Genomic DNA, 24,309 nt, shown 5'->3' with positions numbered 1-24,309 from the left:
CCGCGTCCCACCCACACCCTTCCCCGGTCGGTCCGCGCCGGGACTACATTTCCCGGCGAGCCCCGCGGCGCCAGGCGGGCGATGGAGGCGCCGGTGCGTCGGCACCGCGCTCGGTACAAGGGCCCGGCCGCTCCGCCGTGGAAGGAGACCTACCGCCGGGTGAGTGGGGCGGGGGGGTCTGCGCGCTCCTTCGGACACGGTTCGCCCCCCACTGGGGCCCGCCAGGCTCCGGCCTGGCCCCTTCACACCCTCGCTGCGTGCGGGCCCGGCGCCGGCCAGGCCCCGGTGGGAGCTCTCACCCCGCTCCTGTCCAACCCCCTTGGCACTGACGGGCCCCGTGCGGTCTGCTCCCCCCACAGCGCTGCATGGAGAGGCTGAGAAGCAGCCGGGCAAAGCTGCTGGACCGGTACCGCCAGGCCGGGGAGAGGGCGTGCGGCCCGGCGGCGGGCGCGCTGCTGGTGCAGGAGGTGATGGAGCTGGAGTGGCAGGGGCTGCAGGAGAGCCCGCCGGACCCCGGCGGCAAGGAGGCCCTGGCCCAGGTCAGTACACGCTCTGGGGCTGGTGCAGCCTCCAGCATCAACGCGCTGCGTGTCTAATGCAGGCGTATCGAACACATCGTGCTGCAGCTGTAACCTTAGCCGGCTGGAGCTGGCAATACTCAGTCTCCCACTTCCACAGCTAGCGCAGGGGATGGTGCTGTGAAAGTGCTTGCCTTTGGGCCCACAAGTAGGGAACTTCCTTATCTCCTTCCCAAACTGTGCGTGAATCACAGCGCAGGGTGGGTTCCTCATCAGAGCTGGTCTGTCACGGACCGTCCCTGAGAACGGGAATAAAACTTCAATGTTTTAAAAAGTTCTTGGGCAGGCTGTGTTCTGATCCATTGTGGCTGGCTTTGCACAGGTGATTATATCATAGATTGCTTTACACAGCGCATGGTTTTGCAAATATGGAGATTTACCAGACAGAAGAATAAGCGGAATGAATTTACGTTGCAGTAGCAGCTCAGTCAGGTGCTGGAAGTTAAGGGAGAAAGTAGCCAGAATGGGAGAATCACTGACTGATGCACCTTTCAGATGCTAGAGGACCCCGATGAGCTAGCAGTACTGGAAGAGATCCAACAGGAATTGATCTTGCAAGGTAATTTATCTATGTATTTTCTAACTCTTGTTTGATTTGTAATAGTCCTGAATTTCTAGTAATCCAGACTTCCCGAGCCTGCACTCCTTGGTTCTTGTGGGCCGTGTGATACCAAAGAGCCTCCTCAGAAATCTCTGTAGCCTCAATTTCCCATTGAGACTCTTCTGACAGTTTTAAGAGTTTAAGTGGTATTTTAGCATCTGTGACAAGCTAGTAAGAGAGGAGACCAGAGAAAGAGCACTGAGGTGTTTGGGAGCCGTAGGAACCTGTATAAGTCAGTCCAGAATGTTTCTAAGTTGTTGGTTGGAAAGTCACTCTCTTGAGACCGGCTAAAGATGGAGCCATAGGAAAAACTGGATTAATGGGAATGATTTCATCAGGTGTAGAAATCTGATCCCAAGAAAGAAAAGTTCAGAAACTAGTGTCTGCCCCAGCCGCCATCTGCCCAGCAGCTTCACGTGTGCTGCTTTGTCTTCAGTGCCCAGCAGATGCCTGGGGATATCTTGCTGTTGTTGCAGAACAGTCCGTTATAGAAGAGTACGAGCGAAGTCTGCAGTTTGACGAAGAATGTCTCAACGCGATGCTTGATGGCCTGGATGCCAGCGACAAGGTCATCTGTCCAGTGTGTAGAAAGTAAGAAATCCTGTGGCATTGGAATGGGGGGTCTCTACTCCCCTACAGCAGTTTGGGCTTAGAAACTGGCAAAAGCAATGGGCAGAGGCTGCTGTTAGTGTAAATTTCAACAAAATAAAAAAAACCTGAGCAATGATCTAAATCTAACAGTTTTTTTGCTCAGATCTGCCTTAGTTCTGGTTGTTGTGATGATGCTCGTTGTATGCTCTTTCTAGGAATAACCTGACTGTGAGGAATCACTTGGTTTTTTGCCAGTGTGGATTATACATCAGCACGCAGGTAAGCTGCGCTGAGTGGTGTGTTAAATGTGACGTCTTACGTCTGCTGCTGCAAAGAGGCAGTTTTAAGTTACAGACAGCAATTTTACTGTAAGATTTCTTTTTAACCAAATTTTTCTCAGGATATGACAGAAGGGAAGCTTCGGTCACTTCTAGAAAGCACTGTCACAGAGCACAGTCACAGGTGCTTTCACAACCCCGAGTTCACAGTTACCAGCGGAATGGAGGAGGAAGCCAGTCTTCTCATGAGCTGCCCGGTGAGTCTGAACGTCACGTTCCTGGCAAGGATCTCTTTACGTGGGCAGAAGCCACAACTCCACTGATCACAGGGGTTTGTGTTGCTGTTTTTCCACAAACTTCCTTGGAAATAGTTTTACTTTTTTTGACCACCGGTAACTGTAAAAGGAAGAGTGAAATTACACAATTTACCTGAACTGCTGGATTAGGGAATCTTTCCAACTTGGTGCCTTACCTTTCTCACGCTTAAGCCAATGACTCCCAAGTTTTGTGTGGAGTATCTGTTCAGCTAAGTGGTTCATGGAGAACAGTTTTAAAAGTTTAAGCCTCCTCACAAGGCTCGCCCATACCTCTGAGAAAACACATACCATCCCTTTGGCTCAAGTTACAGCCAGCAAGCTTTTAGTTTTGCTGCTTACATAAAATCACTGGGTGTACTTACACGGTGAGAACAGTGTTAGGAGCACAGCGTTTCAAACAGTTCTGAACGTTCATAATTTTATACATTGCTATAGCTTCTCTGTTCAACTTACCTTTTCTAAAGGTCTGTGACTCCTGGACGATTCTCCTGTAAGTTGATTTGGCTGCTGTTTTTTTTTTACTGGAAGGACTTCAAGACTGAAAATCCACCCAGAGCTGCTAGTATTTTTATGTATATACTTGTAACGGCTGTGTCAAAAAGACACTTGAAAAGGCAGTAGCACTGCCTTGACCTGCACTTTTAATGGCACAGTATATGTTTTGCAATAAATATACTTAAGTTTATTTCAGCCTTTGTGTTGTCTTTAACAAGGTATCAGTAATCTCACAGCTCAGGCTGAACAGAAACCAAAGCTGAAGTCTAAACTTACGATGACCTTCAGGCCACAACTGGAGACAGGGCTTTGAGCAGGCGGCCACAGCTGCTGCGCTGCAGCGCTACCTTAGACACCAGCAGCCAGAGCCTTGCAGTCATTCTGCTGGAACTGGAGTGCTCCAGCCTCCCTGCCATATTTTTCCAAAATAGCTACTTTAATGCTAATATACTAGGTTATGGGCAGCACATCCCTCTTTAAAACAGCTCCTCAAGCATAGTGAATTCCAGTCCCTAACACGCAGGCAAACAGCCCAGACGTGTAGAATGAGACTCCCATTCATAATTAGCACGGCCTGGCTGGCAACCTTCCTGCTCCGGCCACAGCTCTGGCAGAGGCACACTGTGTGGCTGGAGGTGCGCAAATAGCTCTCCGGGGAGAAGACTCTGGGCCAATGCACCACTCTGCAGCAGCAGCTCTGCGGGCAGCTGTATTAACACCGGCCCAGGCAACCACCACCATGGTTTTTATGGCAGCTCCCTGGTCAGCAATGGTACCGCAGGAAGAAGAGGAAACCACCAGTTTTTCAGTGATATGTTGAACAGATTTTATTCTTCACATTCATTCTTAATTGTACAAAAACCGTCAAGTAGGGTGAGGCAATTCTGGGACGGTAATGTTAGAGACCTTGATGTGGGCTGCAACATAAATACAAATCCCCAAATACAATCAGGAATCCTCATTCTCCCACAATGCTTGTTTCCAAATTCAAAGTTACTTACTCTCCGCATCTGTTGTGAAGATATATTTAGGTATTGCTGGCTGGAGCAGTGCCGTGGAATACCCACACTTGAAGATACATTTCCTGCCCTAACCTATTGACATTTGACAAAGCTTTTAAGGTCTTCAAGGAATTTAATGTACTCCTGGTGCTCCAGCGCAGTGCTGAGCTCTATTAACTCATCAGCAAACGTGTTGTCCACTCCTCGATCAGCCAGGAAATCCATTAGGTGATCGTACAGAGCCTGGAAGCAATGAACAGGAAACTTCCTTAGCAGAGCACACCTGGGGACAGGTTGCTTTCATCATCCCAGGAAGATGAAACCCACCTCCCGCAGGACACCAGGCAGCTCCCCATCCCCTTCTCGGCAGGCCTGGCCTTGGGGTAACATTTGGAGGGAGGGGGACCTGGAACAGGTCATATAAACCCAAATCCAACATTACAAACGAGCTGCACTCGGGAGATGATCAACAGACTGTAGGAGTCAGCAGGTGAAGTCCATCAAAGATTACACCCACCGTGCTGTGGCCTTGGGGGTGAATCGCTTTAATGGTGTCTGGAAAGGGTGGTATCTGATGTAAATATTTGTTTGAGAGACTAAATCTTTTACAATCACCAAGTTTGGTTTTTTTTCCTCCTTCTTTTTAATCCTACTTAACTGTTGCAACTCCAGCATATGTCACTGCTTGCAGGTTCCCCCCTTGCTCCTCAGAAGAGATTCATTATTACTGCTTAATGCAGTGATGCTAATACCCGTCATGTGTTTCTTGTTTGGTTTTTGTTGTTTTGTTTTTAAACAGACCAATATTACTGAGCAAATTATTAACTTTGGACTTCTGTAATCTGAATAGATAACAAATCATACACATTTACACAGCCTCCAACTAAGATTTAAGCTTCTGAAAGGCTGGCAATGAGAATATATAAGCAGTTGCCAGATTCTTGGGCATACTGGCTTTTAGTGTCACCACTATAAAAACATACCTGGAAACCCCAGAAAATGCAGATGTGTACACATGGTGTCTGATAAGCTACATTATTAAACACATAGATTAAAAGATATCTGAGTAAGTGTCAAAGCATCTCTAAAATGTAACATAGCTGCTAGGAAATCACCAACTTATAAAACCTGGAACAGAACAAGTTTTGGCATGTCGGTCTCTGACTGGCAGTAATGCCGCCAGCACTGCACGACTGCTGGGACCAGGTAATAATCCTCTGTTTGCAGCAGAACCGCCGTCTCATGGGGTGGAGCAGGGAAATCCCTCGCCTCAGGCAGCGGGGACAGGACTCACTCCTAACTGAGAGGCAGAGCGCCAGGCGAGGCAGGCTGAGGTGCCTCTGCAGGCTCCGGCCGCGTTAGCAGCGCTTACCCAGTCAAGGGAATCCGTATTGAGGGTGTAGTTGGTGTCCTTCCAATCTGACTCTCCGGTGGGCTGAAAACTGACCTCCCGAATCGTGAAAATATCACTTTCTTCCTCTCCCTCATGGCCAACCTGAAACAGGAGATGAGATGTAAGACAGACATCGGTTCTAACTGCTGGGCGCCTTCAGCCATCTCATCCCACAGCACGGCGTATCACGCTGCAGGCTGAACCCTGAGACCAGTATTAAAGCTGTGCCGGTGAAGGCAGGCACAGACATGCAGGAGAATGCAGGAAATCCCCTCGGAGCTCAGAACACCAGCAGTGACCTGATGTACGTCAGCAGCCTGATTTTCACAAAGATACAATAACCTCTTCTGTGTGGGTCTAATCTTCACACATCTAACCTTTGTCAGCCAGGACCGGCTGCATAAATGATGTGACGGCTTACAAAATAAACCACAAAGATCAGTCTGAACCAAAGCTCTCAACTCTATGCGTGTGCGTGTGTCCCCCCCTTATTTTTTTTAAGCCCTACTTCTCTTTGTGACACCTCACAACAATGAGATTTTCAAGTTACTGACACACTGTATTAAATCTGTCTTGTTTTGGCCATTCCTGTTTTTACCCCTCTCGAGTTGCCAGGCTGCTAAAGTTAAGCCATGCCTCCCCCTCCGATGCAACTCAATGAACTGGGCAATGAGCAGCTGATCGGAAAGGCAAGGTCAGGATGTGAGGAATGCAATGGAACATCTGCCCCCCAGAGTGTGTTCTTGCAAACACCATGCCTTTTCCTTTGTGTTTAAAAACAGAGAGATAAGAGGAGACTGCATTTTCTGCCGATTCAGAAAAGCCAGAGACTATAAAAAGCAGTTAGATTCAACAGCGGCACAATTACACTGCAGTCACGGCCCAGAGTGGGCTATGGCTGACACACGGCCCGTTTGAAACCCACCTCGTCTTCGGGATAATGGCAGTCAAGGACAAGCGTCTGTTTCGTGTCATCTTTTATCACTTCCACAACAAAGTTTGGAGTTGATGTAAGCTCAGGCTAAAAAAGAGAACAGTTGCATCAGCACTAGAGTCTGAACAGGAGCTGAAGAGATGACAGCACAGTCCAGCAACAGCCCATCCAGTGCAGGCTGTCCCCTGTCACCCTCTTCCTGGGAGCATCTGCCACCCCCTGCCAACCCCGAGAGCCTGCAGCTCCCCTCGACAGGTCCCCCCAGAGTGACAGGAACGGGCAACAGGCTCAGGCTGCTTTGAGAGCAGGAGCAGCTCGTGCCTGCCCTCCTTCATGGCAGGGCAGGGAGGCTGCAGACACACACACTGTGAAGTGCACTGCGCCTTCTCAGCACGCACAGGCACGCCCGGAGGGGGAGCGACGTACCAGTGTCCCCAGCATCCCCCACCATCGTCCCACCCGGCTGAGTGCAACGCGCTGCAATAAATACTGCCCTTCAGAAAGTGCAAGTTAACTGCTACACGCGGAGGAGCTGCGCGCCCAACTCGCTGGGCATCAGCATCACTGCAGATGAACCCATCTGCCTCAAATTACACTGCTCATTTACAGTTTTTACAGGTATTTTTATTAACAGTCTTATTAAACAGGAGCGAGACACTTCTGACCAACAAAACCACACCAGCGAAGGCATGCGAACAGCTTTGTGTTTCGTTGATGTTGCCCACCCGCACGGTGGATTACACTAGCTAAGTACAAAAGGCAGTACTTATTGCAGAGGGTTGGAAAGGCAAGAGACGCCCGAGTTCCTGCCATTTCTCCTTGTTGCTCGCTCTCACCCTGCTCTGCCTTTCTGCTGCAGAGAGGAGGGTCACAGCCAACACAGAAAAATCAGCATTTTGTGACTTCATGCTCCCAAATACCAAGTGGGAGAGGAAGAAAATCCCTTAGAGCTCAAGGGCAAGGTTCTAATGTCCCTCTGCGTACCCGTCACTCAAGAGCACATCAACACTAAGTTACCTCCTGCTCATCAGGTTTCTGCTCTTCTTGTGGTTCGTCATCAACCGAGGGTGGAATGCTGTTATTGATGTTGAATGTGACTGTTATCCTGCAAAAGAAACAGAAGCCGTTACTTTGAACGCACTCAAAAAATACCCATCAAAATTTCTTCTACTTGGAGTTTTTGTCGTGGGGACAGCGTTACCAGCTGCACCCGTTGAATTCGCGCACCATCAACAAGATGACGTATTGCAGTTTAAAACCCGTGCCTGAATGGAGCTGGCTTCCTCCAGCTGCTCTCACAAACGAGCATTTTACAAGTTTTATTAGCCTAAACTGTTATTTTTAATGAATGAAACTTTATAACACAGAATACAGTAGCAAGCCGGGGGCCTTGGGCTCAAGATGGTAAAATAAAGAGCCTCCACAAGGTGCAGTTTGCGCAGACTGGACCGACAGTAATAAAAGTAACAGTAGAACAAGGGGAAATCTGGTGATTATTATTAATAGCCCACCGGGTGCACGGGCTGGCCCTGATGAATCCTTCCAAGGCCACACTTACTTCTCCCCGGCGATCTTCCGCACCAGCTTGGCCTCCGTGCCGTGGACTTCCAGCTCCCACCCCCCGGACACCTTGGGCAGGGATTTGTGCTTCTGGATCTTCTTCTCCTCTTTGATCTCATCCGTCAGGAACTGGGCGAAGGCCTTGTCGCCTGGCGGGAAAGGAGAGGGGGTAAGGGAAAGGACTGGAGGGGGGTTAACGAAGGGCTGGAGGGGGGTTACGGAAAGGATCGGAGGGGGGTGTTAAGGAATGGATGGAGGGGGGTTACGGAAAGGATCGGAGGGGGGTGTTAAGGAATGGATGGAGGGGGGTGTTAAGGAAAGGCCCGGGGGCAGGACGGGCCCCTCCCCTCCCGCCACGTGCTGCCCGGGGGGGGGCGCAGCGCACGTGCCCCAAGGGCGGGCGCGCTCCATCGCCTCACAACGTCCCCCCCCTCCGGGTCCCCTCACAGCCCGCCCCGGCTCCGCGCTCCCCTCCGGGCGGGACTCTCCTCCCCGGCCCCCGCTCACCCTCCGTGTGGAGGCCGCCGCAGCCGCAGGAGACGCCGCCGGCCGAGCCCCGCCGCGGGCGGAGCAGCGCTGTCCGCCCGCCGCCGCCGCCCAGCTGCCAGAGGGAGCGCGCCAGGGGCGGCGCGGCGGCGGCGGGCGGCGGCAGGAGGGCGCGGGGAGAGGCGGAGGAGGAGGAGAGGAGGCGGCGGGTCGGCGGGCGCAGCGCGGCGGCGGCGCGCAGGGCCCGGGCGAGCAGCATGGTGCGGCGGGGAGAGGGCGGCGGGGCGGGGCGGGGCGGGCAGAGGACACCGCCGGCCCCGGAACCCACCCACCCGCTTCCGGCCCCGGCGGCCACCGCGGCGGGGAAAGGAGGGACGAGGGTTCGAGTCCCGGCCCCGGCAGAAGGGAGAAAGGCAATAGGATCGGTCACTGAATCCGAGTGTCATCCGGGTTGGAAGGGAGCATCGAGTCCACCCATCAACCCAACACCGACAAAAAACACCCTAAACCATGTCCCTCAGCACCATGTCTACACGCCTGTTAAATACCTCCAGGGATGGTGACTCCACCACTGCCCTGGGCAGCCTGTTTCAATCCTTGACAACCCGCTCGGTGAAGAAATTTTTCCTAATATCCATCCAAAACCTCCCCACCCTGGTTCACACATCCAACAGCCGCTCTGATTATTTTTGTCCCCTGGCAGTGCCCCCACCCAGCACCTCCCTGCAAACCCCTGGCACAACTCAAGGCCGTTTCCCCTTGTCCCATGGCCTGTTCCCTGGGAGAAGAGACCGACCCCCCCTGGCTGCCCCCTCCTTTCAGGGAGCTGTGGAGAGCGAGAAGGTCTCCCCTCAGCCTCCTCCAGGCTGAACACCCCCAGCGCCCTCAGCCGCTCCTCACCAGACTTGTGCTCCAGGCCCCTCACCAGCTCCGTTGCCCTTCTCTGGACACGCTCCAGCCGCGCAGTGTCTTTCTTATTGTGAGGGGCCCAAAACTGGACACAGCCCTCGAGGTGGGGCCTCACCGGTGCCCAGTACGGGGGACCATCACTGCCCCGGTCCTGCTGGCCACACTGTTCCTGACACAGGCCAGGATGCTGTTGGCCTTCTTGGCCACCTGGGCACACTGCTGGCTCGTGTTCGCTGCTATTTTAACTTGAAATTAAAAGGGAAGGACAGGAGGATGGCGCAGGGACGCCATGTACTGGCTGCCTCTCCCTGCCCGGTGCTCAGGCCGGGTCTCAGTGAAGGCGCAGAGGAAGCCCCAGGGGTGCGGTGAAGTGCTGGTGCTTCCCTGGGCTGCACCAAGAAAAAGCAGCGTACACGGTGAAAGCTTCACTGCCATACATTGCCCCACTCTTTGCTAGAATAGTCGGCTTTCTGGCAAGACCTCAGCAGTTTACTCAGAAAAAGAAAAAATTATTTTTTTTTTCCTTTAGCAATAAATATTTTACAGGGACGATTGACCAAAACAAACTGTTTCCTGGCATAAGGCGTTCCCTTTGTCTAAAAGCTGGCACCATTGCCCTCTATTGAGCAGAAGCACAAAAGGCCCATTGCTGCTCACCGCAAGGCTGTAGCAGGAGAGCATCGATATCCCCCCTCATCGCATTGAAGGACCAGGATTTTCACTCCCAGCTCCACCCCGGTGTTTGAGCACTGCATGCATAACGACGGGGTCCATTCTGCACGCAAAGCACAGATTCACTGACCCACCTTAACACCTCGTCTTTAACACCTGCACACAGACACCCCAGACTGCTTAAAATAAAGACACTCCCACAAGAAAATGCTGGGACTCATACCTGAATGTCCTACGATCGTTTCTTCCATCCACACAGCTTTCATATCTCACAAAACACCACACAGGGCTTGGATTTTTGCCATCACTTCTTTATTTTGGGAAAAAGATACAAATTAGTTCTAAATAAACACCCATCCCCTCCCTTAACCGGACTGTGAAATTAGACTGCCCAAACAAAATGTGCTTATATTCCATTTTCCCCCTACAGATGCAGTGTCTGTAAAACCAAGATACAGTGCTTTGATAAATCCCTGCAATTCGTGTGAGTGAGAACAATTGAAATAGCTGCACACTCCTGAAATACCAATCCAGAACTGCAGCTGGGCGTACATACAAAAGTGGCAAGTTTCGCCTGTGCCCTACTCACCTTTTTTTTTTTTTCCTTTTCCTTGTTTTCTCAAACCACCAAAGAACAATATTGCAAAGAGGCACGACAAAGGGATGCGTGTCCATTTCCACTGCACCCCTGCAGACGTTCAGTATCTCCCTTCCTAGGAACAGGCTGAGAGACGAGACCCTTCCAGGTATGCCAGGTACCTACTCACGCTCTTTGGGAGACAGCGATTTGCAGATCAGCACAAGTGACATTCCAGTTAAAAATAAGAAAAAAGAACAAAAGAGAGGTTTGCCCCTGTTTTCAAAGAGAAAACCAAGGTAAGCCAACACTGGAGCCCAAAGAAAAGGCGTATGACAATGTGCTCTGTAACTGTGATGCGTGTAACCAGAAAGGACAAATTATGACATGGCAAATGCAGCTTGTCCCCACCGATCACAAGCAAAGCCAGCAGCTCTCCCCGAGCAAAGGGGGTGAATAAGGGCTTGCCAATAGCCAATATGAGTGCATCCCTGAGCAGCCCCATTCATGTGTCATACGCTTTTTTTTTAAAGTTGCTATTTGAAGGTTACAAGGACTAAACACCAAAATCCCTTCACAGCCCCTGTAAACTAACCCCGCTATGTTACACAACGACACTGCCTGTGCAGAACAGCTTCCTCCCCCGCCCTTTCAGACACCTAACCTGCTTCAACTCATCCAAAAATATGTATAAATTACTAGATTATGTCAACAGACTCTGTTGAAACTGGAAGTTACCTCTCCCAGAGAGGTTATTTTAGAACTACTTAGGATATCACTTAAAAACAACTCACATTGTTTTCCCCCATCAACACACAGTGATAATGGAATAAATCCACCTTCCTTCACATTCAAGAACAAGTTTTCCCTTTGGAGTGGCACTAGTTTCTTAATTCCAGTATTTAAGAAGACTATTAAGTTTGCTATTGCCACTTTCTCCAAAAGGAAAAAAAGAGACAGGCAGATGCCACGGGAATATGGAAGAAAAAACAAATAATAGATAACTAATGGTAGATCTGTGGCTCTTGACAACGTCAAGCTCCAAACTTCTAATGGAAAACCAACGTATAACTGGGACAGGGTTGGGGGAGGCAGAAGGGGGAAGAAGCACTAGTGTCAGTGCAGAAGACAAACATTTGAAGAATCAAGGACCTTTAAAGGAAGCCCAATCGCTAAACCACATCTTCATTCTCATTTTGCTGAGTCTTCCTGAAGTTGGCCCGATTAGCTGTTGTGGACGGCATGCCAACTCCAAAGCTAGAAGTGCACGGACAAGAGTCGGAAAAGCCAGAAGTATCTGCTGAGGAACAACATGCCCTAACAGCAAAAGGGTGAACAAAGATGACGCCAAACACGCAGGCAGCTGGACAGCCTCTCCAAGAAACCACTGCCCGCCCCTGAGGCTCAGACACAGGCAGTGAAGACCTTGCCCAAGCAGACGTTCCCATTACTGGCCTTCGCACGGTTCCCAAATAAGACGGTGAACATTACATGCGGGAAGAAAGATGTTTGATGAGGTAAAAGACAGTAGCACCTCCCTTCTAGAAATAGTAAAAAAAGGCATTTTTTTCATCTGTATGAGGACATTTAAAACTTTTTTCTCCTTTTTTTTCCCCAATAAAACCTGCTAAGGATACAAGCACTGCTCAAAGAGCTCTTAGGATTTAGTTTCCTCATATACAAGCCTGTTAAACTTCAGTGTTAAAAACTGGAATCTGATACCAGCTCCCCTTTTCCCCCCCAGTATAGATTTATCACACACACATACACACGCGCACAGAGTACGTACTACGTTCCTCTTTTACAGATTAACTGTTAAAAAAGGGATGATTGTTCTAAGCCACGGAGACTCGTGAAGTCTGGCTCTCATGGAGAAGCCATTTTCCCCTAAGGTTTTTACCTGATTTGCAAGGCAAAGCTCTACTGCTCCCATACATTCATTACAAAACAAAACAATTAGTCTTATAGGGTGAGCCTAAAAACCCTGGACCTGCCGGTCCCAGACCGAGAGGTCAGTTCTTGGCTGTTCGGAGCTTCCTGCGGAAATAGTCAGGCGCTGCATCATACAGCCAGTCCGCATCCACCACGCACAGGTCCCGCATGTAGCACTTGTTGGTGTGAAGCAGCCCGTTGTACACCACGCAGGCCGGCTTGCAGTGGAAGAGCACAGAGGAGGGGTGGATGGCCACCGTCTGGTGAGTGTCCACGGTGCTGTAGGTGCCGTCCGGCTGCAGCTCCGCCGCGTTCATGAAGAGGCTGTGAGCCAGGCAGCGGCGGATGTTTCCAGTGTCTGAGCGGGAGGACTCGATGGGCATCGATAGCTGTTCAACAGCGAGACACGAGAGTCAGAGCAAGCCTGTATGCGCACCCTCGTGGGGAAACACAGCCCCATTTAGAAGGCTGCCAAGATCAGGCAATATTGTGTCAGAAATCCTGCTAGCGTGGGAAATACAAAAGGACTGCTAGGAATTCAGCTCAGGTAGATGCTAATCCAGGCTAATAGCAAACAAAAGATGAGCCGCAAAATGGATCGAGACTCTCCTTCTAGGAGTGAGTTTTAGGCTAGCTAGCATTCACAGCAGGACAGGGGTGCCGCACAGTGGCTCCTGTGTCACATACAGACCGCAAGCAATTCAGCAGCAGCTCCCACGCTGCGCCTTACACTCTGCGACTGGCAGGAACAGAGCTGATGTGAAAGCTGCTGTTAAACTGAATGCCCGACTCCGTGAAGAAGCCAGCCCACATGGGCTGCTGAGGCTGACATCACTCAGTGGCGCACACAGCGCAGTCACATCTACACTAGAGCAGTGAAATCCCTTAGGAAAAACTGTCCTCTACCCGAGAAGCCTTCCCAGAGCTCCCCTTCTCTCCTCACCTCTCTCTGACCCACTGAGCCCTGCAGCTCTGAGATTTTGGGATGCAGCTGTGGAGTCAGGAGTTTTACCTGACTATTCACAGGAGACTGAAAATAAAACCATGTTTTCTCACCCCTGGGACTTGGTGCACAGCGAAATCAGCTTGGGGACAAACAGAAAAATACAAACAGGTGAAACAGAGAAATTCAGTATGGCAACAAGTTACCTTTACACAAATGTCCCTGAGCTGAGCTCTGACGTCTGACACAAGCATCATGTTCCTGCCGTTGACGAAGTTCTCTTTGCACCATTCCTGCAGCAGAGACATCGGGAGTTAGAAGGGGCCGTTTCTTTACCCAAGAAGCACAACAGTCTTTCGATACCATGAAAAGCAGAATCCTCCAAATACACAATCTTTCTCAGAGAAAAGGTGCTAGCCCATTTCCTTGTTAGATTTCTACCCCTGATTACTCCCCTCTGTCTACATTCCCTCCCACAGTGCCAAGAAACGGCACGTTGTTGTTCTCTTCCCACTCAGGATTGCCCTGCAAGATCACTGAGCGCTGTGAAACAGCACTTGCTGTCCCACAGGTGGTGAAAACAAATGACATAAGAATGACAGATGCTGCAAGGAATGGGGTACATGAGGCTACAGATCTACAAATCAAACTGAGGAGTTTATAGGGTAGGATAAATCAAAATCTGCTTGTAAATACGCTCAGTGTTTTTGCAATGAATCCTGCCAAACAGCACGTCTCGGGTATTTATCAGCAAGTCTCAACACTCTCCCACTCCCTCCTGTTCCCAGCTGGAAGCAGGGAAGGAAAAGCCCTGGCTCTGATTACAGAACTGGCCTCACGAAGCTTTTGATAACCAGTTCTGCTACGGCTTTCTGGGGACTCCTTCAGCACTTGAACAGCTTTCTCCAATTACCCAATGGCAAAGGATGAGTAAGTCCTCTCTTCTCATTCCTTTGGAAGGATGCATATTGCATCAACCGCGAAGGATGCAGATGTCACTGCTGTATGCCAAAAAGGCTCCTCATCACCCTGGAGGGGTTCAAGGCCAGGTTGGACGGGGCTTGGAGCAACCTGGGCTGGTGGGAGGTGTCCCTGCCCAGGGCAGGGGGTGGCACTGGATGATCTTTAAGGCCCCTTCCAACACAAACCATTCTATGATTCTATCAGCCCAGACAGCACTGGCATCCTCAGAGCATCCTACCTTGTTGCCACTGACATTTCTGAAGGCCCTGTACACGTTGAGCAGGGTAAGATGATCCCCCTCACTGGAGATGAATTTCTTCCGGATGGATTGCACTTCATCCCGCCGCGCGGGGGGATTGTAGAGGACACTGTCCACTGATAACAGCGACACGATGGTCAGGATCTCTTCCGTACAGTGGAACTTGGGGGACAGGAGGATGGTCTGCAAACCACAGAACAGAACTGATTTGTGGTCCACCAAATCCACTTCAGATGGGCAGACTTTTCTGCTCACCAGCAGCCCAGGCACTTTACCAAGCATTGTCTAAGGTAATTTCATAAATATTTGGGCCTAGAGACAACTCTAAATCCTCTTATGGACCCACCAAGCAACTGTCATGCTCTTTCCTGAGACTGGCCAGTTAATATAGAGTACAAACATGGAGACTAACATCAACTACAGCGTGAGACACTTCATGAAACTGCCAAACAGTGATACCAGCAATCCCAGAAACTGCAAAGGAATTAGCTTTGTTTCACCTTCAGAGGTGGCAGAGGAAATAAATTATCTTTTAAAAAATCTCCCTGAATTAAACAACAAATGACAAGCAAACCAGCACAGCTGCTGGAAATAAATCTGTGCTTCATCAATGCACTGCAGATGTACTAGCACAACTGCAGTTGCCCCATATCCAGACCTTGTTTAAGGAGTTTGAAAGAGAAATGGCAATGGTACTGGGAAGAGTACATGAGATAAAAATTAGCTAATTTTTCTGTAGTTTTTACTTTAGAGAACTTTGGTTCCAGTGGAAAGGCTGACATCTTCCTTCCCAGGGGGGTTAGGACAAGCTGATCTTCCTTTCGTTCCACAGCTCCCAGCAGCTCCAGCTGCTCAATCGCTGCTTGAATAGCATCTGTCAAAACAAGAAGGTTCAGGCTGTGAGGCCCCCGGCTGACACTGGCAGGGATGTGAAGGATCAGCTGGTACCATCACTACCTCTTTCCCCTGGCCAGAGGGACAAGTACTTTCCGCTTAGAGGAATGAGTGCCCCAGACTGTGGTTTATCCCCCTCTATCCAATAGAACAATAACATTTTCCGATTTGAGTAAGAAAAACAGAGGCAAAACTAAAGCTGCCATCTCTAGCTTTCAGCAGAAGCTGCGTGAGATTCTCTATGGCTTTCCTTGGCAGTTAAGGCCCATCTTCATGTTCTTTATGACTCAAAACTGCTCCCGGCTCTGTTTGGAAGCTGGACTCCCCAGCTCTCTGCCCTAACCTTGGCTGCTCTGATGAGGCTGAGCAAAAGCAACGAGCAGTGAATGAATCTGAGGCTTCTGGACCACTGAGAGATGATGCAGCAGAGAGAGACAGCTCCCCTTTCACAGCCCTGACCTCCCGTACTCCATCTTCTCTGGCCAGCCTGAAGACATTATTTTTAAGCAAATCCTCCATGACTCACTTGTAACTGCTTACCAGGAGACGGTTTGGACATGAAGTCAAAGGTGAGCACATTGGGGACTCTCAGGGCCAGGAGCTGAAGCATCACGCTGGCCAGGTTACACCTGCATAGGCAGAAAAAAACAACTGAGTTGTTTTCTTCTTTTTTTTTCTTCTTTTTTTATTTTCTCTTATTTGCCTATAAGCTGAGATGGAGTCCTCAGATCTGTGCTGCAACTTTGCAGAGACTAGTCCAGTGCTGGCTGGTGAAAACTGACTTCCTAAACCACAAAGGGCAGGAGGTGAGTCCAAAATTTGTAAGAAAGTCAAGAGAACTATTGCCCGTGTGTGTTTGGAGACTCAGAGCCCAAATGTCCACCCTGAGCAAATGCTTCCTAGTTTTTCTGTTTAGTCTCCAGACTTAACTTTTCTTAAAAGTCAACCGGTCACACCCTAGACCCAGTTTTGCTGTTCAGTTCTTTACACAGCTCCATCTGTAACAGTACATAAGAGCGATGTGGCAAGAAGTGTGACAGTATCAGGGTTCTTTTCTCACCTCTGTATCTCGGGTATTGTCATTTTGTCAAACTTCTCAAACTCATCCTCTGTGTAGAGCCGGTAACAGATCCCACTGTCCTCTCGCCCTGCTCTCCCTGTTCGTTGCCAAGCCTGGGCCTTCGACACCCGCTGCACTGCCAACACTTCCAGACCAATTTCTGTATATGAAAAAGCATCACTTCAGCCAATGTCTGCGCAACACACAGCTTTGAAAAACATAACTTTGTAAGATTAACAACAAAAAAATCCCAGGGTCTGCCATCCAAACGCCGCTCAGACTTCACTTGGTTTAGCACCCTCAAGCAAAGGTAATTATCCTGTGCTCTGACCATGAAGAGACCATTCATTTGACAGATATTTACCCCTGCAAGGGGTACTCAAAAAAACCCCTGCCAAAACCCCACACCTAAAACCTAGGATATTAATTTAGACAGTGCAGACAATGTTTTAAATCAGCTCGCAGTAGGGCTCATTGCCTCAAATAACTTCTACAAAACTGAAAACAATCTCTGCATCATTCCTCAGAATTCCTCACCAGGGCTGTACTTCTTTGCTTTGACCATGCCTGTGTCCACAACGTATTTTATTCCCGCAATGGTGATGGAGGTTTCTGCGATGTTGGTGGAGAGGATCACTTTGCGACAGCCCTGGAAGGAAGAGCAAACTAAAGCCAGTCAAAAGCCATTTTAGATTAGCTGCAATGAAAAAACGCTACTACTTTTGGCCAGCACGGGCCAAGCCCACATATTGCAGCATGCTATGACCACATACCATGCTCGCTATGCCAGCTCTCATAAATTAAGAAAATCTCTAGTTCCTAATCAGTTTCTAAAACATGTGCTTACATTTCTTGCAACAAAACACGCCACCCAGGACAGCTGTTAGCAATATGTCTTTAAACCATTTTGGTTTCATTTCTGGCACACAGACAAGATCTGAGTTCTTATTTATCTGCTGAATAGGTACAAAAAAGCCTGAGGCAGCACAATTTCCTTTCCTCATGGCCCTGCCAAATATGCCCAGGTTTTTAGCTTTCTTAGTATTTGGCTGGCCATTAACTGCTGTAGAGTTTTTGTGATATGGACACAAATTTCAACTCCTCTGCCCTTTTCACTCCCCCTAATCCTTTGTTCTTTTTATGATCCCAGATGACTTATCGTATGTCTCTGTTAATACCATCCCAGTTGCATCGTCTTATATATCACCCTGGAATCATTGAGCCCAAAGTCAGTAGACAGTGGAGACTATTACTTACTATCAGTACAGACTACTTTAACCCCTTAAATTCCACATGTTTCTTCCAAATACTCATGGAAGCAAACAGACAAACTCATCTCGTTTACCCAACATAACCTCACCTTGGGGGCAGCCTGAAAGACACGGAGTTGTTGAGAGTAGGGCAGAGAAGCATAAAGAGGCATCACCACCATCTGTGGGCAGCCATCAGGGAGATGCTTGGCAATGTCTCGACAGGTTTTGGTCATTGCTTCAATTTCTTCCTGACCAGTCAGAAACACCAGGATGTCCTGAGAAGAGGGTGCTTCCTGGAGCCAGAGGAAAAAGCAAGTGAGAAGTTAAGATGGTTTGGATAAGGAGGGAGAACTGAGATTGTAAAAAGATGTCGTCCTGACAGCAAGTCAGCAAAGCAGGTAAGGAAGAAAGAAAAGGCACATGAGCTGTGCAAGGTATGCAGCAGCCTGAAGTTCCCAATGGATTCACCAGACGTGAAGAGTAAACCTCATTTTGCAGGATTGAGTCTTAGCAGGATGGAGGAATCATTTAAGGTCACATATCTATTTTGTTAAATAACTTTCCAGGACATGTGAGAGAACCAGCAAGCATCCAGGTACAAGCCATCAAATACAGGCGAGAGAAACATTTAGGTATTAGATATGAATTGACATGAGAGAGCTTTGCGTAGCAGCCTCCTTTCAACTCCAGTCTTGATGTACAAGTCCCACAATCCTATCAACTGCAGCATTTTATGTGGGTAATAAACAGCTTTATTAAATGATTTAGCTTAACTATCTGGCAGTTTCACATTCAAACATTTAGTCACAAAATGCCTATAAACTGTTATTTTAATAGATGTCTACTTGCTCTGTGGTTACACTTTGACAGGAAATTAGAATAATCTCCATGCTGCTGTCAGCTTATGCCTGGATTTCTCTAGCAAGCCAAGGCTCTTTACGGCTGACCACTTCCAATTCTTCTTCTCCCTTTTGCAAAAACACCAGCATTTTGAGCCAATCCAACTCTCTAACCCAGCATGCTCCCCAACTATCCTGGAGAATGCAGTGCAGACCTCAGGGACATCTCTGATTTGGCAGTATCAAGCTCAAGCCATGTCTTCTGTGCGCCCCCTTGAGCAACAATCCACAGCCCCAGGGAGGCGCAAACCTGACGAGACGGCCATACCTGGTGGATTTGGAAGACTGACACCAGTGCTGCTTGGAGGTAATCACTCTGAGGCTGTTTGGTGTAAAAGATCTGAATGGGATGTTGCCGGCCTTCTAAATAGAGAACAGGAGCTCCATTGAAGTACTGGGAGAACTGGTCAACATCCATCGTAGCTGACATGATGATCACCTTCAATGTGAGTATAAGATGGGTTAGCACTGCAGTTTAGACACTTACCAGTCAGGACTAGCCAAAAGCCAGCTTCCTGAGACTGAGATATATGCTTGGAACAGCAAAAGGCACACAGGGTTTGGGACAGAAGAGAGTGACCTTTCCTTGTTAAAGCCATCAGCTTTGGTATCACGCAAGCATAACACGTTGGTAAGATAAGAAGAGCAAAGACTTGTTAAAATTCTCTTGCAACATTTAATAAACGGACCTAAGGACCCAAAAACGTAGGCTGCACAAAGGTCTTGACTGCTAGGACCCTACCAGTCTCCTCCATGCCCTCCCCATCAAAACCAACACGCTCTCACACACTTTCTCATGTACTCACATAAATTCTTGTGCACCTGACACACACAGGCAATCTCCCTCCCCAATGTGAGCATGTCCTACAGCTGCCGTATCAGAGAGTTCCTGTATCCAGGGTGCTCTCAGCAACAGTACCAAAGCCTCCACAAACAATGTGTCTACTCTATAGCTCACACCCAAGCGGCTGTTAGGAAAGAAGGTAACGTGGATGTGACCAGAAACCTTGATGTGTCACACCAGGCCCACGCATCATAAGTTCTATTCAGATTTAAAGGGGCTTTTTAGGAACAGGAAAATAGTCAAGGCTGAAATTTCAAACGCTTTGGCAAATGCCAGGAGATACTCATAGCGCTCAGGGTCCAAGCCCCATCCCTGCCCCTCGCTGCTGTCCTAGACGCACGTACTTTTAGTGGCAATTTGCCCAATTCCTTTCGTTTCTTTTGTGCAGCTTTCACCACTCCAAAGAGGACATCAGTATGGATCGTCCTCTCGTGGGCTTCATCCAGGATGACAATGCTGTACTTCCGCAGCATAGGGTCCCCAATAGCTTCGCGAAGCAGCATCCCATCTGTTAAAAACTTGATTCTAGTTTCATCAGATGTAAGATCGTCGAAGCGTACAGTATAGCCAACCTACGGAAGTGACCATTACAGAAAGCACAAGCACAAAGTTACTTGCATTTCTCATGGCCATCGTACCACAAAGAAGGAATGCAAAGCACTCTGGTCAACGCATCGCACAGAGCCAACCAGGACTCCAAGAACACCGTGGAAAGCGTAACAGTGTATTTGCAGACTGTGAGCAGTTAGTCTTGCAAATCTAATAATCCACCCAAAGGATGGTCTCAACATGTATCCCAGTTGGCTTTTTCCCCAACTGTAAGTTCATCATAAATGCTTGAGGTCTCCTTTCCTTCCTCCCCTGCTAGAAGCTACTCCCTGCTCTCCGAAGACTTTATGTAAAGTCTTTCTCCTCCACTTTTCTCCCACAGATTCACAGATCTGCGCCGATTCAGCACTCTGCTCTCCATGACAGTGACTTTTGATACAGGGACCGATGTGTATCAAAGAGAGTGCAATAATTTTTGTTTTATTCATTAACCAGTATTTTTTTCAAACGGAGGAACACAGATAATAATCAAGAAGTAAAATACCACAGAGACAGAGTCAAACACGCCCCTCTCTGAGCCATGGAAGCAAGTAAAAAGACTTTTTTTTCCATTCAGGCATATTATTAAATTAAGACTATCTATTATTCCTACGGCTGTTTATCTTACCTATTAAGGCCTGATACATTCCCACTGGCACTGCAGAACTAAACCAACTCTCTAAAGACTTTATAACACAACCTACCAGTTTCCCCAGCTCTGTCTTCTTCTCATCCGAGACTCTGGTAGCTAAGGATATAGCAGCTACTCTGCGAGGCTGGGTCACAGCAATGATGCCTTGGCGGCCAATTCCTGCTTCGTAGAGGTACTGAGGAAGCTGAGTGGTCTTCCCTGAGCCAGTTTCTCCTAAAAAAGAACAAAGGAATAGAGTTTTTTGCTTCTATAGCATCTTCAAATGACACGTAACAACTCATCTTTTAATGTTAACTTTTAATCATATTTCAGGATGAGGAGGCTGGAGACAGGAAGAGGTTGGACAACTTGCCCAAAGTCACACAGTAAAGCAGTGGCAGGCCAGGGACAGAGCCCAACACCTTGCTCTAGTCACTAGACCACTCCTCAACAAAACTAGAAAACCCAGGTTCTCTCCAGCCACGCTCTGGTTTAGAAACATATTCCAGTCTGTCCAGATATGAAGTGTTGGTTGCCACATAAGCCAACATAAGAAGACAATCATGCAGAGCAAGGAATAGACCCTGATTATTTTTTTTAATGCATATATTTATACTACACACTAGGAAATTTCACAGTAAAGCTGTAAGCAAATTAAAGCAAAGCTTTTGTCACAACAGCAAGTAGCAAGTTATGATTTGAGACTCTCTTAGAGGAGCACTCAGGGCACCAACAAGCCAGCAAGCCTTCCTCTGCGCCTTCCTGAAATCAGAGAGGGTCCCTTCAGGCTCAGGTGAACGTCTTCTCCATCCACACAGCACGAGCACACAACACAACTAGCACGATCCCCTTTCCCCCCAGGGGTATTTCCAACAAAAACTCTGTGTGGTCTACACAGACGGCCTCTACCAAAGACGGCAATGGGCAAAAGCACACAGACAGCCACCATCAGTACTTACCGCAGCATCGGCAACAAAAAGCCCAATGTACTGGGCCTAGTATAAAGCAGCACACATCACAGTGCTTACAGGCACTGAGGCACTGCGAGCAGACCCATCTTGAAGTGTAATGTGCAGGGAAGCACAGAGAATGTTTTCAACATCACTGTCATTTTCCTGCACTTTTTATTACAGCTTAAAACACATCTGTAACTCAAATGAGATCCCTTCAGCTTCCTACTGGCCTGTTAGAAGGATTGCTCTGCTTGGAAGAGTGCGAGGCTCTACAAAACAGAGCCCTGTACTCTCAGTCCCTGCAAAACAGCAACGGCACAGAGCAGGCCGGGGAGCAAGGTGAGAACTGACAAGAGACGGAGGAGTGAGCAGTTCAGAAGGATGACCACCAAGCAGAGAGGAACTGGAAAACCACATTGTAAGCACTGCAGCCGCAGATTGGAAATAGCACGAGTGAGCTTTTTAGCTCATTCCACAGCTGCAAATTTTTAAGTGGCATATTATAGTGCATATTTAGAAAGTAATAATGACAATCTCAGGATTATACAGAGGAGAGGAGATAAACGCAGTCATGTCTATCATTTACCACGTCTGATTTTGTTTTAAGAGATCATTTGTAGGAATGAAATGCAAAGCATTTTTCATTTAATTCTAAAAAATGCTGAGTCTTTAGACTTCCAGCTGTATGTCTTCGGCTCCTAAAAGTCAGACAAAAAAACTTATTAGCTTGGACTCAAAGAAAGTATAACAAAATCAGTGAATACCCCTGAAAATGTATCTGAAAGGACACGTTTTTCTGAAGAAGGTTTTGCCGCTTAGCTTTAAGTTGATGGAACTCCACGTGGATGGTGAAGCGGAGAGGAAGATGAAATATTTTTGCTTTCTTCGTAAAAATTAAGTCATCAGCTGCCTTAACCAACCAGCGCTCAAGAATAAAAACATGACTAATGTATTGCATTTCAGATTTTTGTCCAAACCGTTTCTGTGCAACTTCTCACAGGCCACGCCATTCCCCAACACCCGGCCGGACCAGCCCTGGGGACACCCATTGCCCTTCTCGGGCCGCCGCCGCGACTCACGGCTGTGGCGCTGAGGAAACCCGCTGCCGGTGCCGCCGCAGCCCGCCCGTTTCCCGGCACTCACCGATGAGGACGGCGCTGTCCAGGCCGCGGAGCCGGCTCAGCAGCGGCCCCCGCGCCTGGAAGATGGGTAGGCCGCGGCGCTGCGAGTCGGCGGCCGGCGGGTGCCGGCGCGGCGGGGGGGAGGCGGGCAGCATGGCGGGGAGCGCGGCCTTCAGCCGCTTGGCCGGGGGCGCCCCGTCGCCCTGCGGCATCGCCCCGCCGCCGCGCCTCGGGCAGCGCGTCGCCCGGGAGACGGCTCCCGCCCCGCCGTAGCGTCAGGGCGCCGCCCACGTGACCCGACGCACGGAGCGGGGCATGACGGGAGATGTAGTCCTGAGGCCTTGTGGGCGCCATTTGCAGGGAATGGGTGACCCCCACCGTGCGGCCTGGGGGAGAGGGGATGGCGGGGACGCCCACGGGAGCGAAAACTCCAGCTAAAACAGGCAGAGAGCCGACTAGCAGGTAACATCTCAGAGAGGCGGGTTCAAGAGCGATGCTGTTCCAATTTATGATTGATCCCTGACATCGCACATGGCTGGTGATGCACCCTCCCAGGAGGAGCATGGTATTTAAACACACTTCTCTGTGGGACAGGCGGCCTGAGAACAGTCTCAAGGGCAATTAAAGGCCAGGTTAGCCAGCAGTCTGGCAGCAAAAGTCAGTTTTGTCCTGGGGTACAAGTGAGCGACACTCCCAAGTTCTTCCCAGGCAGGGACACCGCGGCATCGATCTGTACAGAGCAGGGGACAGCCGTCAGCGCTCCAGCACAGAGGGAGGACGCGTGCGAGGAAGGCAGCTGCGGAAGAGCAAGGATGGACAAGCTGCATGACCGAACAGGAGGTCCCCTTGGGAAGGGGCACATCACCATTTCCAGAGGGTTTATCCCAGCCACAGCCCCAGTCCTTCAGCTTCATCTCTAAGGTGCCACCAGCAAACTACGCAGAGGCTCTTAGAAGCTGAACTAAAAAAAGGTTTTGATCCATTTCCTGTCTCAAAAGATACTGTGAGGCAACACTGCTCAGAATGTTTTTAGTACTCCTAGAGAGTTAAGATTTAAAGTTTGTTTTGGAAAAAAAAATAATCTGTTTAAATTTTTATAACCTTTAACAGATAAAATCCAGATACAAACAGATTTACCAGTTTGGTTTATGAGAATCTAAGATGCTGCTTGTACACAAAGCATTTCCCCACGGGATCCAAACACATTCATCTCCTGGACTATAAACAAGTTAAAAACCAGTAGCGCTTTTAAGAACAGCAAAATCTGAGACTAAACAAGATGATGACGTGTGTGTCAAGGGTGAGCCTGTCCTCCCAGATTTGGGAGAAAGATGCAGTTTCAACAATATCTGGTTTTGTCTATCATGATATAATCAATAAAGGGCTACTCATTACAGTCCGTGGCATCTTAGGAGTGACTGAATGCGATGAGCTGAACTGTGCTCTGAATTCCTCATACGGACATTTGTAACCAACATAACTTCAAGCTAAATCCCACTCAGTGTCACTGACCTGTGTTGGACACAGCCCTCCCGCAACAAACGTCATCCACAGACCACAAATTTAACATCTTGAGC

General features: G+C 49.0%; 3 protein-coding genes across 5 annotated transcripts; 1 reads left to right on the top strand and 2 right to left on the bottom strand.

Moving 5' to 3' along the window:
- The first annotated feature begins 8 nt into the window (after window positions 1-8).
- RPAIN (RPA interacting protein) lies at window positions 9-3,050 on the top strand. Of its 2 annotated transcripts, XM_074596276.1 has the most exons (7): window positions 28-159; window positions 360-539; window positions 1,074-1,137; window positions 1,656-1,770; window positions 1,986-2,049; window positions 2,171-2,305; window positions 2,830-3,050. In XM_074596276.1, the coding sequence occupies exons 1-7, from the start codon at window positions 82-84 to the stop codon at window positions 2,857-2,859; spliced, it is 666 nt and encodes a 221-aa protein (XP_074452377.1). In that variant the 5' UTR covers window positions 28-81; the 3' UTR covers window positions 2,860-3,050. The 2 variants fall into 2 exon arrangements, with proteins under 2 accessions (XP_074452378.1, XP_074452377.1); XM_074596277.1 differs by lacking the exon at window positions 2,830-3,050 and having other exon boundaries at window positions 9-159; window positions 2,171-2,520.
- Window positions 3,051-3,661: 611 nt separating this feature from the next.
- On the bottom strand, window positions 3,662-8,568 carry C1QBP (complement C1q binding protein). The gene is made up of 6 exons (XM_074596275.1): window positions 8,256-8,568; window positions 7,747-7,897; window positions 7,206-7,293; window positions 6,180-6,275; window positions 5,234-5,356; window positions 3,662-4,104 (listed from the first exon to the last, which is right to left on the bottom strand). The coding sequence occupies exons 1-6, from the start codon at window positions 8,491-8,493 to the stop codon at window positions 3,955-3,957; spliced, it is 846 nt and encodes a 281-aa protein (XP_074452376.1). The 5' UTR covers window positions 8,494-8,568; the 3' UTR covers window positions 3,662-3,954.
- A 1,539-nt stretch (window positions 8,569-10,107) lies between these two features.
- Window positions 10,108-23,025, bottom strand: DHX33 (DEAH-box helicase 33). 2 transcript variants are annotated; one of them, XM_074596265.1, is made up of 12 exons: window positions 22,755-23,025; window positions 20,732-20,892; window positions 19,784-20,011; window positions 18,864-19,034; window positions 17,804-17,989; window positions 16,981-17,092; window positions 16,444-16,603; window positions 15,924-16,012; window positions 15,236-15,363; window positions 14,469-14,672; window positions 13,474-13,560; window positions 10,108-12,713 (listed from the first exon to the last, which is right to left on the bottom strand). In XM_074596265.1, the coding sequence occupies exons 1-12, from the start codon at window positions 22,942-22,944 to the stop codon at window positions 12,405-12,407; spliced, it is 2,025 nt and encodes a 674-aa protein (XP_074452366.1). In that variant the 5' UTR covers window positions 22,945-23,025; the 3' UTR covers window positions 10,108-12,404. The 2 variants fall into 2 exon arrangements, with proteins under 2 accessions (XP_074452366.1, XP_074452367.1); XM_074596266.1 differs by lacking the exon at window positions 22,755-23,025 and adding an exon at window positions 22,376-22,477.
- Between the last annotated feature and the right edge of the window lie 1,284 nt (window positions 23,026-24,309).

The sequence above is a fragment of the Larus michahellis genome, chromosome 7 (assembly GCF_964199755.1).
Source record: "Larus michahellis chromosome 7, bLarMic1.1, whole genome shotgun sequence".
In the NCBI taxonomy this organism is placed as follows: Eukaryota; Metazoa; Chordata; class Aves; order Charadriiformes; family Laridae; genus Larus; species Larus michahellis.
Note: the sequence above shows the minus strand (reverse complement) of the source record. Positions and strands in the feature narration are given on the sequence as shown.

Bases quoted from the DNA above. Each gene is read 5' to 3' on its own strand.
- RPAIN (XM_074596277.1), top strand. From the start codon at position 82: ATGGAGGCGCCGGTGCGTCGGCACCGCGCTCGGTACAAGGGCCCGGCC. The intron at 160-359 runs GTGAGTGGGGCG...CTCCCCCCACAG, and splicing joins GGAAGGAGACCTACCGCCGG to CGCTGCATGGAGAGGCTGAG. The intron at 1,138-1,655 runs GTAATTTATCTA...CTGTTGTTGCAG, and splicing joins ACAGGAATTGATCTTGCAAG to AACAGTCCGTTATAGAAGAG.
- C1QBP (XM_074596275.1), bottom strand. From the start codon at position 8,493: ATGCTGCTCGCCCGGGCCCTGCGCGCCGCCGCCGCGCTGCGCCCGCCG. The intron at 5,357-6,179 runs GTGGGTTTCAAA...CTCCTGTTTCAG, and splicing joins GCCATTATCCCGAAGACGAG to GTTGGCCATGAGGGAGAGGA. The intron at 4,105-5,233 runs GTAAGCGCTGCT...CATTGCTTCCAG, and splicing joins ATACGGATTCCCTTGACTGG to GCTCTGTACGATCACCTAAT.
- DHX33 (XM_074596265.1), bottom strand. From the start codon at position 22,944: ATGCCGCAGGGCGACGGGGCGCCCCCGGCCAAGCGGCTGAAGGCCGCG. The intron at 20,012-20,731 runs GTAGGTTGTGTT...TCACTTCCGTAG, and splicing joins AGACAGAGCTGGGGAAACTG to GTTGGCTATACTGTACGCTT. The intron at 12,714-13,473 runs GTAACTTGTTGC...GCTGTTGAACAG, and splicing joins TCAGGGACATTTGTGTAAAG to CTATCGATGCCCATCGAGTC.